Genomic DNA, 13,493 nt, shown 5'->3' with positions numbered 1-13,493 from the left:
AGCACACAACCAAAATGGAAATTAAAAAATAAATTAAAGAGAACAGAGGTCAAAATGATAACATCCTGTCTACATATTTGCTTTGGGGCTCTTTTTAACGTAGCATAGTCCAGGATGAACATTCCTCCCATGTATCTTTGTTTTCCCAATAATAAACCCACTATCGCCCAACAGAAATAAACTGGACTGGCAGACCAACAGGGCCCTGATTTTAAAAAGAAAATGCCATTAATTCTTGTCAGGGAATGACCGCAACCATTTGGGATGGAACGTGGTAATAAACTGCATGCTTCCCTTTCTTTTGTGTGTACCTGGGAATTGGTAATACCAGGCTTTGATTGAGAGAGCAGTGAGTTGCCCAGGTATGTGTCTAAATGGTGTTGAGCCAAATCAGGTTCATCCAATCATTTTGCCCTCGGACCAGCTATCTGCTCATGGTTTGGTACAGACCTGTTAGCTGTAGCCTGCATCCATCATCCAAAAATGTTCCTGTCCACCCAACTAATATCTGAATAAGACCCTATAATATATTAAATAAGCCATTGACTTGGACCTATACAAAGCCCAGCAGGTTGCGGAGTCAGTCAAAGTGCCCAAATCTTTATCCAGTGTGTATTTATACATGGCTTTTATTAGCTACTGAGCACAAATACACATGTTCATCTGGAAGAAGTGTCTATATGTGATCTGAAAGCATCAAAGTGAGTGACTTTCCAGTTCCTGCACCCAAAGCTGTTTGTGCAACTTCAAATCTGATGTCCATTGGGTGAAACTGTAAATACTTGAGATAATGCCTGACCATTAAGGGCCAGTATTACAGCTCCCAGGGCAGGAACATACAATGCAACGCCAAAAAGGATTCCATTGTGGCCCATTAAAGGGCATGTAAAGGCAAAAAAATAAAATCCCATTTTTACTTTAATGAAAAATATCTCCAATATACTTTAATTAAAATTGTGTACCGTTTTTATAAGAAACCTGACTGTATGCAGTGAAATTCTCCCTTCATTTACTGCTGTGGATAGGAATTGTCAGACGGTCCCTAACTGCTGAGCAGGGAAACAATCATACTTATGAACAGCAGGGGGAGCCCCCGCCTTACTTCCCAGCCATGCAGAACTCAAGCAGCTTTGTTTATGATGATCCCTAAGCAGCCCAGACCACACTGAGCATGTGCACAGTCTTAGTCTTGCAAAGAAGTTTAACAAAGTTACAAGATGGTGACCCCCTGTAGCCAACTTTGAAAGCATAAATTATTTGTTTGATTAGGTTTGTGGTGCAGTAAATTCATGTTTATATTTAGTATACAAAATACAGCATTTCTAGCCTTATTCTATTTTAGACTTTACATGCCCTTTAAGGACTAAATGCATACAAGCCACCTTTCTTCATTGAAAACACATGAAAACTAAAAATAAATATACATTAACTATAAATAAGTAGTAAGGACTGCTTAGGATTTGTCATTCATCAAACAGGTACAGTACAGGCACATAGGATGACAACATTCAAACATAAAGTCAGAATGACATCAAAGGCCCTTAGGAAAACATAACGGGTTTTTTTTTGGTTGCATGAAAAAATCATAAAGTGATTTGAATGCAGGCACGATGCAGAGCGGAAAAATCAGAGGCGATAAATAAATTCTATCCCCTCCATGACCCAATTTCATTTTCTTTCATCTTGGCTTTGGCTGCTGATGAGTAACTAATTCGACATGGTCCCATATGACATTGATTCTGGCTGGATCACATCAACTGTTTCCTTCCCTGCAGAGAGACAGCGAGAAAATATAATTATTTAACATGATTCTATTTGTGAATACCAAAACACAGTTATCCTAAACCACTAGACACCTTTATGCATTGCCAAATGACCATACTGTCCTTCACTAAATCTTACTGGATGTACCGTCAGAATCCCCCAGTGAGTGCAAGTTTCCTTGAGCTGATTCGCCATACTAGGATAGCCATGACATTAGCAGCTGTTGCCCAAGTTCAGAGCTTACAGGGAACATTGAATGCAGGCCTCAAATTGATTCAATAGCCTCCAAAATATTTTTCTGCAACACATCATCATAAAGTTATAATGTGGTCGAATGATTAATAAGCCTATTAAACTGAAAGTTCAAATGCACTGCCCTAGATTATATGCGCTTATACAGAGTCAGACTGTCCAAGTAGATGCCAGAAAAACCCTTGTGCACGCAAGTGTATGTAGTCAAGCCTTCTAGGGGCAAGTAGTACAATGCTTTATTTGCATGTCCCTATCTTCTCCCGACCAGGCCATAATTGTGCCATCAAGCTAATATCTTCCCAGGCGCTATGTTGAATTTTTACTTCCTGCCCCATTAGCAAAAGCTAACTTACTAACGTCTCCCAAAGAGAAAGGTGCATTTTAGCAACAGGGCAAGGACAAGGGTCAAACACAAGAGAACAGAAAGGAAGAATTTTTTGGAGGACAGAAAAACCCAAAGAGATTAAAGAAATAAATGACTTGGGGCACTTAATAAGCCAACCCATTTACCAAGCTATAATACACATACTAATGCAACTGATAAATATTCTTTGCAGAGCCATCGTTGAAATTATAGTTGCCACTATTTGTATGTGTGAGCTATTACTGTGCAGTTAGGTTACTGCCACACATGGAATTATTCATGTATTTCCCCACCAGCTCTTATCAGCACATATCCATTAGAATTGTCCAAACATTGTACCCTATAATATTGAATGAGAATCAATGGTGAGTACGGCACAAGAGCGTAACTACTGATTGGCAGGAGTTTTACTCGTTGATAACCACTGTATTAATTAGACTAATTAGAGTCAGTGTTCATTTTCCAGACTTGGGCACTAGTGATGGGGGAATAAATTCGGGAGTGATGAATTTGCGGCAAATGTTTTACTGAAAATGCGCCGAAAATTCACCGGTGAAAAATCCGCTGAGACAAAAAAAATTGTTGCACGTCATAATTGTCGCACAAGTAAAATTTACGCATGTCAAAATTATTCGGATGGCCATTGACTTTAATGCATTTGGACAAAACAGTCGCGTCTATAAAAAGTCACTCGCGTCAAAAATTGTGCATGTCAGAAATAATTTGTCGGCCATTGAATTCAATGTGTTTTGTGAATTTTTGCCATTTCGTGAATTTTTTCACCATTTCGTGAATTTTTTCACCATTTCGTGAATTTTTTCACCATTTCGTGAATTTTATCACAATTTTGCTAATTTTTCAGCCGTTACGCGAATTATTCTTGAAGTGAAACGGGACAGATTCGCCCTATACTGTTGGGCACAGATACATTTTCGGCAAAGCCAACTCAGAAAAATGCCGCCAAATTCCCCTATGTAACTTCCCTCGGTGTGATACATACCCGGGATTTCACCGATTTTAATAAAGGGCTCTGGAGGCTCACGCTTTTCTTGGTTTTTGGATATCAGGACCACCCCAAAGAAGGACAAAAAACACCTACAAAAATAAAAGTACAGCCTTAGATGACTGTTTGAAATGACGAGGCAGCTAAATGGCTACAAATTGTCCATCTCTAAATACACAAGGCAAATAAGTGTTACAGGCTGGGTTGTCTTATATTATACAGTTTGTTATTACTGCTTTCACTTTGTAGTGGTTCTGGGAGATAATACAAATGTATTGTAATGTATTGTTAATTTGTTTGTTGTAAGTGTATATGCATATTTATTTTCAATGCACAACTGTCCAATTCTCAAGTGAAAAATGTGAATATCCACCAGGCTCACTAAAAATATGTTTTTATAATTTTGGATTATTTTATTAATTAGTACTAGGTACAATATCCTCACATCATAAATTGCAAAGTATAATACTCTTGTACAGAGCTTACAGGTTATAAAGCATTTTTCATGCTCAGTCTCAGCACAAGGATAATGGATAACCATGCAGCTAATTAATGTTGTCATATCTACTTAACTCTACTTAGTCTACTGTGTTGTCATCTGTTTGAGGTTCACTATTGTCGAAAGTGAGTGGTCAAATGAAGCACAAGTGGACCGGAAAGATGGGAGAATGGGGGGCAGATGGGGAACATTTTATAGTAATATAGGTTAGGTAATTAGACTCACCCAAAGATAAACATCAAAATATTGAATATGGAAGCACCATCAAATTCCTGGTAAAATATTACTCCTGGAACAAAATGAAAAGAAAACATTGGCATTACCACCATGTTTTCCTTATGTGTTATGTTTGTAAACACAGGTGGGCTCAACTGTGGTGAAGGAACTCTACTTCTTTCATTCTTTCCTTGACACCTCCCAAGACCTCCCTATTGTATTATAATGCTCTAACAAGAAGGTATGTGAAGGGGGTACGGCTTTCTGAGTGTTCAACTGGACAAAGCTATAAACTGAACTTATTGCAAGGAAAATACTGGATAGGACTTGATCCTTAACTGAAGGCAAAGCTTTCCTAATATTAAAGGGATACTGTCATGGGAAAAAAAATTTTTTCAAAATGAATCAGTTAATAGTGCTGCTCCAGCAGACTTCTGCACTGAAATCCATTTCACAAAAGAGCAAACATATTTTTTTATATTCAATTTTGAAATCTGACATGGGGCTAGAAATATTGTCAATTTCCCAGCTGCCCCAAGTCATGTGACTTGTGCTCTGATAAACTTCAATCACTCTTTACTGCTGTACTGCAAGTTGGAGTGATATCACCCTCCTCCCTTTCCCCCCCCAGCAGCCAAACAAAAGAACAATGGGAAGGTAACCAGATAACAGCTCCCTAACACAAGATAACAGCTGCCTGGTAGATCTAAGAACAACACTCAATAGTAAAAACCCATGTCTTACTGAGACACATTCAGTTACATTGAGAAGGAAAAACAGCAGCCTGCCAGAAAGCATTTCTCTCCTAAAGTGCAGGCACAAGTCACATGACCAGGGGCAGCTGGGAAATTGACAAAATGTCTAGCCCCATGTCAGATTTCAAAATTGAATATAAAAAAATCTGTTTGCTCTTTTGAGAATTGGATTTCAGTGCAGAATTCTGCTGCAGTAGCACTTTAACTGATGTGTTTTGAAAAAAAACATGTTTTCCAATGACAGGATCCCTTTAACTTTAATCTTTGGGTTTTTGTAGACTACAAAATTTTAAGTAATTGCAAGTGAAAAGTTTTGTTGTGCGGCTTGTGAGATGACACAGACATGACTCATTTTATTTGTTTTTCCCTGAAGACTAGAGAGAATCTCTTTGAACACCATATATCAACAATGTCCACCCTCACCAGGGGCTGTTCGCGTGAGATGCCTTACTGATCCCTGAAGATGGTGAAGCTGTACTCACTTTCTGTCAAGGCAATATAATTTCAGTGTCCATATACACCATAGATTCCCAAGCTGTGTGGTTTACAATGTAAGGGAGGGGGGCAAGACAATGCAAAGGTGTCTCAAGCATGAAAGACAATTAAGGTTAGAACTTATATGAATAAATTCCCAGCCTGAGGGCCAATGGCGATGATTTAAAACTCCATCTCCCCTGCTGTACAATCAATACCTCTGGTCTTCATGTTGGGAAGCAGAGACAAAGCGGCAGATTCCCTAAAGGGCAAAGTGGCTAGCGACTTTTCGCCAGAAATCCAATCCGCAAATTCAGTAATGTGCGGATTTTACTGAACGTTACTTCTTTCGCCAGAGTTGACCTTGCCACCTCAGACCAGGTGAACTGCTAAAATGAAGCCAGATCTTCCTCAATCTTATGTTAATTACATCATATCCTGTCAGCCGAAAATGCATTAAAGTTTAAAAAATGCTGGTGACTTTTTTTTAAGCGGGATTGCCTGCAAAAGTCCTATCTTGAAAATTTTTTTGGCTTAACATTTTTCTCCAGACATTTGAGAATATATGGAACATTAATTTTACAGTGGGCTCATGTGTAGGGTATAATATTAACTCTTTTGTCTTTATTAACTTTCCCTGGACATGTGTAATAAAAAGTGGCCACTTCAAGCATTTGCACCAACATCACTAATAAAGAGGTCCATACAACTTTAATGTACCTGACTATTCAAATTGGCCCAAGCTCAAGATCACTAGCGTATTTTAGGCACAAACGAGCGGTGGCGCATCTTCGCTATGAAATGTTTACACTGCCGAAGTAACGTTAGCGAAAAGTCGCCAGCGATTGGACCCAGGACGCAACTTTGCATAATAGTGAATTAGTGTAGTGGTAGCGATTTTGCGCCTGGCGAAGTGGTGCGATGTGTGCGGAGCAGTCGCTGGCCACAATTCGTCCTTTACTGAATCTGCCCCACTGTCTTTCTTTCCTTGCATGAGGATGAGTACCCCAATTACACTTTAAGTAGCACCCATCTCGTTTATACTCAATATATAGCAGTATCTCTAATGCCTCCATAAGACTGAACTATTCTCCATTAAAAACCCTGAAACTGACCACTGATCAATGAATGTTTTCTCTGTAATACCTGCAAGTATCGCACTTGTTGTGAAAAATACAAAGTTAATCGGCACCACTTCAGTTGCATTATATAGCTGCATGGCTTGATTTAGGAACCTATGGAGATACAAACAAAATAGAAGTTATATAAAAGGAGTATGAGAGCAGGCTTCATCATTTCTCACTCCCCCTAAGCTTAGCTCAGCAAACCAGAGCACACTGAGCATGGGCAGTGCCTCTGCCATTCAACTTGAATATGTTAGCTGGTTATCAGAGCGCTGAACCTCTCTGCTGGTACTGTAAGTTCCATATTTAAAACAGAGCATTTCTAGAAAGCAGACATTTTTAGTGGGGAAAAACCTCAAATTTTTCAAGATTTATTATACCCAGAGGCTGCTCAAAGTCTGAATCCGAAAATACTTCATCTTCAACCTGTCGAGGTCCTGTCGAAGTCAATAGCACAGGTGCCATTTCAAATTTGAAGATATCATGGCCTGTGCTAAGTTTCGTCCAAAAATCTGAAGAATTCGGGGGTTTCGAGCAATATCACGAAAAATTTGAGCGGTTTTGGAATAAAAGATGAAAAATGTGTGAGTTTTTTTCCCGAACCGATTTTAATATGTTTTTTCAACAATAAATAAAGTAAAATCGGGTATGGGAGTTTGGTTGTGGGTTTTTATTTAAATAAGGAGATATAATCGGATTTTAGTAAACAACTAGCCACGTGGTTTTCCAAAATATGATAAGAACCCATATATGAAAAACCCAGGGTCCCTAGCATTCTGGATAATCCCATACCTGTATTTTTAATATATTTAATGAAGTTGAATAAAGGGACGTGCATGGTAGAGAATAATATTCCTCTTATTCTAAAAAACACATCACAGAGGAGTTCGGCTGCTATACAGTATTAAGATGAAAGGCCATAGGCCAAGTGCTTTTACACCGAGAGGCAACTTCAAGTAACGGGATAAAATATTTCTTATATTAAATACTTAAATTATTTGTGCCGTATGTTTATCATAGGCCTATTGCAAGGTATGTTGTAACTTAAACAAAAGCAAGTAGGGCATGTTCACCTCCCATCTTCTATCCATCAGTCAATCCATCTAGCTATCACTGTTTGAGGACATAGAGTTATGAGTGACAAATGGTGCCTTACAGTTCCACAACCCCCTAAGTGAAGAGAGACACGCTCAAATTCGGGGAGATTAATAGCCTGGCGATAAATCGCCTCTTCTTTGGGGCGACTAACAGGGCCGGAACTAGGGGTAGGCAGAGTAGGCACGTGCCTAGGGCGCAAAGGTGGAGGGGCGCCAGGCACGTACTTACTCTTACCCCTAGTCCGGTCCCTTCACTGCCGACAGCGAGTACGCGAACGCATGTGTCGTTTTGCGCATGCGCAGAAGTGTCTATGCGCTCACGCGTCTATGCGCTGAAGCGTCTTTTCGCGCATGCGCAGAAGCGCGCAGCTAGCCGGCGCAGCAGCCGGGCAGGCTGCCTAGGGCGCCTGCCCGGCTTGGCCCGGCTCTGGCGACTAATCTCCCCGAGCTGCCGCCTAGACTCTAAATCGTCCTCGGGATGACACTCGGTAAACTTCGTTTTCTAAAGTTTCCTCGTGGGGCCACTTCGGGCGACTTCGGAAAATGAAGCGCACAGATTGCCAGCGATTTTCATTCTAGCTGGCGGGAGGCAGCTCGGGGAGATTAGTCGCGATGAAAAAGAGGAGATTTGACGGGCGACTAATCTCTCCGAATCTGAGCGTGTGTCTCTGCCCTAAAGGTTTTGCTTTATATTTTTTATATCTAATCTTGACAAAGAATGGAGTGTATAAAGAATGATTTACAGATGAAACAACCTTCATTCAGTATAAGTGATATCTATAGGCAAGCACATCTTTCAAGACAAAAAAAATTACATTTATTAGTAAAAAAGACTGTACTACTTACTTGACCTGAAATACACAGGACACCACCATTACCACAAACATGACGTAGAATATAGGATAAGTCAGCTGCATTGATCCCTTAAATGTCAGTACCAGCATGCCCGAAACAGCTTTAACAGAAATCACTGTCAATGAAGCTAAAATAAAGAAAGTAAGTACATTTTTATATAGTCTTTAAAATGTTGATTTAGCGAGAGAGCAGAGCATTTAAGTAGTAACCCTCGTATTTCCTAAATGTTGCAAAAAAAGGTTTAAAATGATTATGTGAACAAACAAAAAAATATTTGAAACACTGGGGATTTATAAATTCTGGTTATGTCTCCGTTATAACATGTAAGCCCATTAAAACCAATGTAAAAGTCTTTCTTTTTTTTTTTTTAAAGTCTAGTAGAGAATTTAAAACAAACACAAAGTCTAGTGATGTTGCTCTGCTTAGAACTGATCAGATAAACATCACATGATACAATAAAAGAAATCTAGTATAAAAGTGCCCCAAAGGGCTCACACTGTATCACACAACAAATGCACTCACCCAGCAGCGATACCAGCAGCAGCAAAACCACAATATGGTTCAGTCCCTTTCTTTCAAGGAAATACAGCAAGACACAAAAGATTATTATTTCTATGATCTGCAAAAGAGATAAACAGAATTATTGTCTACATCACTAAGCACGAATGTTTCCTTGCACAGACAATTATTCCAATAGGGACACAAACATAGATTTCCATCAATTATGAGTACATTAAATTGTAAATAGTGATGGGCGAATAAATTTGCCTGGCACGAATTTGCGGCGAATTTTCTGCGTTTAGCTGTCGGCGAATACATTCACGAATCTCCTGTGAAATTTCGCCGGCGTCAAAATTATTTTCAACACTATTCGGAAGCCCATTGACTTTAACACCAGCGTCAGATTGGACGCTGGCTTCAATTACTAATTGTAAATACTTCTTATTCTCAGCAGGTGGGAGACAATTTCTGATAAATACAGACAGCCTTTTATCTAACGGTAGTGGTCACTAAGATACCTGCTGCAAACAGTGGCGTAACTAGAGTGTTCCGGGTCCCCCTGAAAAAAACAAATCTTCAGAGGGGCCCTCCGCACTCCCATGCCCATCCTCCCACCCATTTGCCATCTCGCCCGCCCACATCCTGACTCTGCACCGCCCACTCATCCGACCTGCGTCCCCCTTCCTCGCTGTAGGTAAGAGAGCGACTGGAAAGGAGGCTTTTTTTTATTAGCTATAGAGGAAGCAGACCCTCACAGTCTGGGGCCCCCTGCTCCTGGGCCCACCTGTGACTGTGGGGTCTGCTTCCTCTATAGTTATACCACTGGCTGCAAACCAAAAACAGGTCAAAGGAGACCAACATCTACACCTCACACTTCTTTCATCTTTCTCCTTCCCCAACATAGTTGGGACTAAGCAGAAATCCAGAACCCAAGACTATGAATAATCAGAGTAGTACTGATAAATGCAGCCAGGGAAGCTTTGCCATTGACCTGGCACTTTGTTGAAAATTTTCTGAGTTAAAAGTATAACACCATAGAAAGAACTGAATATTTTATTTTTATAAAATAGTGGTAGGCAATACTTGAGCAACAGAGAGTTTATATTATTTAGTGGCATATTAAAGAATCTTACCAAACTGTAATATATATTTTAATAAATATTGCCATTTAACCCCCATTCTGTGTTTTTCACTGTCTCTCACTGGTCTTTGCCTCAGAGATCACCTGACCAGAAATACTGCAGCTCTAACTGTTACAGTAAAAAGTGTGGGAATGAAAGCAGGGCCGCTCCTGCCATGACGCAAGATGAGAACCTTGCCTCAGGCAGCAGCGAGCGGCCAGTTACAAGGGGCAGCAAAAAGCCCAGAAATTCAGCTCCGCTAGTGCAGAGAGCACTATTGTGCTCAATGCACTAGTGATGCTGCCCCCCTTTAAACCGCTCCGACGCAGGAGAGCAGAGCAGGAGAGTCATGGCAGCAGCAGCCCCAAAATTGCCTCTGAGTAAAGGACAAAACTTTGTCCGTTAATTGGCTCATGTGACCTAACATGTATGGTTTGTTTGTGTGCACCGTGAATCCTAGGATCCCAGGGGGCGGCCATTAATTTTTAAAATCTCGATTTTTTATTTAAGATTATCCAATGGCACAAACTTCTTAAAACTACACTATTTATGAAAATGGTTTAATTGCATAAACAACTTAAACCTTGCTTCATGTAATTCACTTTAATTACATGAAGAAGGTTTTATTTTTTATAGAGACCTGCATTGTTCGGAGGCATAGTTTTCCTTTAGGAACAGTAACACCAAAAAAGTGCTTTAAACGAATGACAATATAATATAGTGTTGCGCTGTAATGGTAAAACTGGTGTGTTTGCTTCAGAAACTCTACTTAAGTTTATATAATCAAGTTGCTGTGTAATCATGTGGGCAGCCATTCATACACAGGACACACAGTAGATAATAGATAAGTTCTGAAGAACCCCATTGTATACTACAGAGCTTATCTGTTATCTGCTGTGTATCCTGTGCTTTTTCTCCTTTTTCAGCTTTGAATGGCTGTACCCATGGCTACACAGCAGCTTGTTTATATAAACTATAGTAGTCTTTCTGAAGCAAACACACCAGTTTTACCAGTGCAGGTACTTATATTATATTTTCATTCGTTTAAAGCACTTTTTTTTGTGTTACTGTTCCTAAAGAAAAACTATGCCTCCGAACAATGCATTTTTTGGTTCTTTAAAGGAAAACTATACCCTCAAAATGAATACTTAAGCAACAGATAGTTTATATCAAATTGAATGACATATTAAAGAATCTTACCAAATTGGAATATATATTTACATAAATATTGCCCTTTTACATCTCTTGCCTTGAACCACCATTTCGTGACTCTATCTGTGCTGCCTCAGAGATCACCTGACCAGAAATACTGCAACTCTAACTGTAACAGGAAGAAGTGAGGAAGCAAAAGGCAGAACTCTGTCTGTTAATTGGCTCATGTGACCTTACATGTGGTTTGTATGTGTGCACAGTGAATCTTACGATCTCAGGGGGCGGCCCTTATTTTTTAAAATGGCAATTTTCTATTTATGATTACCCAATGGAACATACTACTAAAAAAGTATATTATTACAATAATGGTTCATTTACATGAAGCAGGGTTTTACACATGAGCTGTTTTATTCAGTATCTTTTAATAGAGACCTACATTGTTTGGGGGGTATAGTTTTCCTTTAAAGGAAAACTATACCCCCCAAAATGAATACTTAAGCAACAGATAGTTTATATCATATAAAGTGGCATATTAAAGAATCTTACCAAACTTGTATATATATTTAAGTATATTGCCCTTTTACATCTCTTGCCTTGAGCCACCATTTTGTGATGGTCTGTGTGCTGCCTCAGAGATCACCTAACCAGAAATACTGCAGCTCTAACTGTAACAGGAAGAAGTGTGGAAGCAAAAGACACAACTCTGTCTGTTAATTGGCTCATGTGACCTAAGAAGTATAGTTTGTTTGGTTTATTTGTGTGCACAGTGAATCATATGATCCCAGGGGGCGGCCCTTATTTTTTAAAATGGCAGTTTTTTTATTTAGGATTACCCAATGGCACATACTACTAGAAAAGTATATTATTAGGAAAATGGTTTATTTACATGAAGCAGGGTTTTACATATGAGTTGTTTTATACAATATCTTTTTATAGATAGATTTTTGGGGGGGTATAATTTTCCTTTAAGGCAAGGTCTAGCCCTGGCCATTAGCAAACCCAGTAATTCCTAACTCATGGTTTTAATGTTCAATAAGAGCAACATCCCAAGACGATTAAAACACCTGTTGCAATTTGCAGGTTCCTTTCTTTCAGATCAGCATCCTTAATAGTTTTTCCTCATATCTTTACCTTAGGTGACTATTCCTCTGGAAGCAACAGAACAGAAAGAAGAAATAGAATATGGACCCTGTAAAACAATCTGTAAATGACATGTCACATGTCCCCTAAAGCATACAACCATTTTCTGTCTTCTGAAAGTCTTGCATGTAACTTCACCCTTACAGCCTGAAAATGTTGACATAAAAACTTCTTGTGGTGTAACATAATATTACAAAAAAGATGCAATATGAACTAAAAAAATCCTTCTTTGCGGTACAACACAATATTACAAAAAGATGCAATGATTATGTGTTCTGTTTTCTCTTTTCATTTTCTGGTAAGTCTTCTGCTTTTTCTTGCTAATTCCTCCTTTTCTGGTTTCAATGATTTCTAAAAATATAATTTAATTTGAAAAGAATAGTCACAGTGCCTGCTAAATATGTACAGTTGTGTGTAGGCCATTGCGTGAAAGATCAGTGCTCTTTTGCGGACCCTCCCATTAATCCCCTTGTTGGCAGAGCGTGACGATCTGTAGGCATAGGGGTACATTCTTCTCTGATTTACAACTTATTTTCCCCAAAACATGGAGAATTATTAGCAGATTTACAGCTTACGTTCAAGAAAGGATCCACGCAAAAACAAGGCAAACGTCTGCCAAGACAATAATTGTCTCTACTTTGCAGTATGATTCTATTTTTTATTATTTTCAGACAATAACAAAAGGGTTCTAAGCGAACTTGATGTAGAACAGAGGGGCAATGATTCATTACATGAAATTACCATACTGAGGAGGTCAGAATGGTCTTATTTTATAAATCTGCAGCAAGAAGCCTAATCTAATGAACTTCTAATGGTGGGGTGGTATCCAAATAGGATTTTGGATGGCACGGATTCTTTCAGAATGAAAAGAAAATTAAAACATCTGTTTAAGTTAAGGATGATGAAAAACTCCTGGATCTGTTGGTCGCATGGATAATGATTTAGAACAGACAGAACTTTGGATTGTTGCCTCAACTCAAAATGTACATTAGCCTTCAGATAACTTAGAAAGGCAGGTCTGGAAAAGTGCTGAAAGTGACGGCATTGCCAATGATACATTAGGCATAATTAGTACAAAAGAAAATTAGCCAAAAAAACAAAGCTTCTTGCTGGTTTATAAAAATGTAGATCTGCAACTCATCGTTACAAACCAACTCATGTGTCTCTTTTTTTCGT

At 39.1% G+C, this 13,493-nt stretch overlaps 1 protein-coding gene across 1 annotated transcript in view; it reads right to left on the bottom strand.

Annotated features, from left to right (window-relative positions):
- Positions 1-1,277: 1,277 nt before the first annotated feature.
- Positions 1,278-13,493, bottom strand: part of nipal2.S (NIPA-like domain containing 2 S homeolog) — a 48,645-nt gene continuing 36,429 nt past the window's right edge. The window contains 6 exon segments of the mRNA NM_001086029.1: positions 1,278-1,769; positions 3,381-3,475; positions 4,108-4,171; positions 6,474-6,562; positions 8,395-8,530; positions 8,926-9,022. Of these exon segments, the coding sequence (NP_001079498.1) occupies positions 1,708-1,769; positions 3,381-3,475; positions 4,108-4,171; positions 6,474-6,562; positions 8,395-8,530; positions 8,926-9,022 (543 nt within the window). The 3' untranslated portion in view covers positions 1,278-1,707.

The sequence above is a fragment of the Xenopus laevis genome, chromosome 6S, assembly GCF_017654675.1.
Source record: "Xenopus laevis strain J_2021 chromosome 6S, Xenopus_laevis_v10.1, whole genome shotgun sequence".
Lineage (NCBI taxonomy): Eukaryota > Metazoa > Chordata > Amphibia > Anura > Pipidae > Xenopus > Xenopus laevis.
The sequence above is the reverse complement of the archived record's forward strand: the minus strand, read 5'-3'. Positions and strand labels throughout refer to the sequence as shown.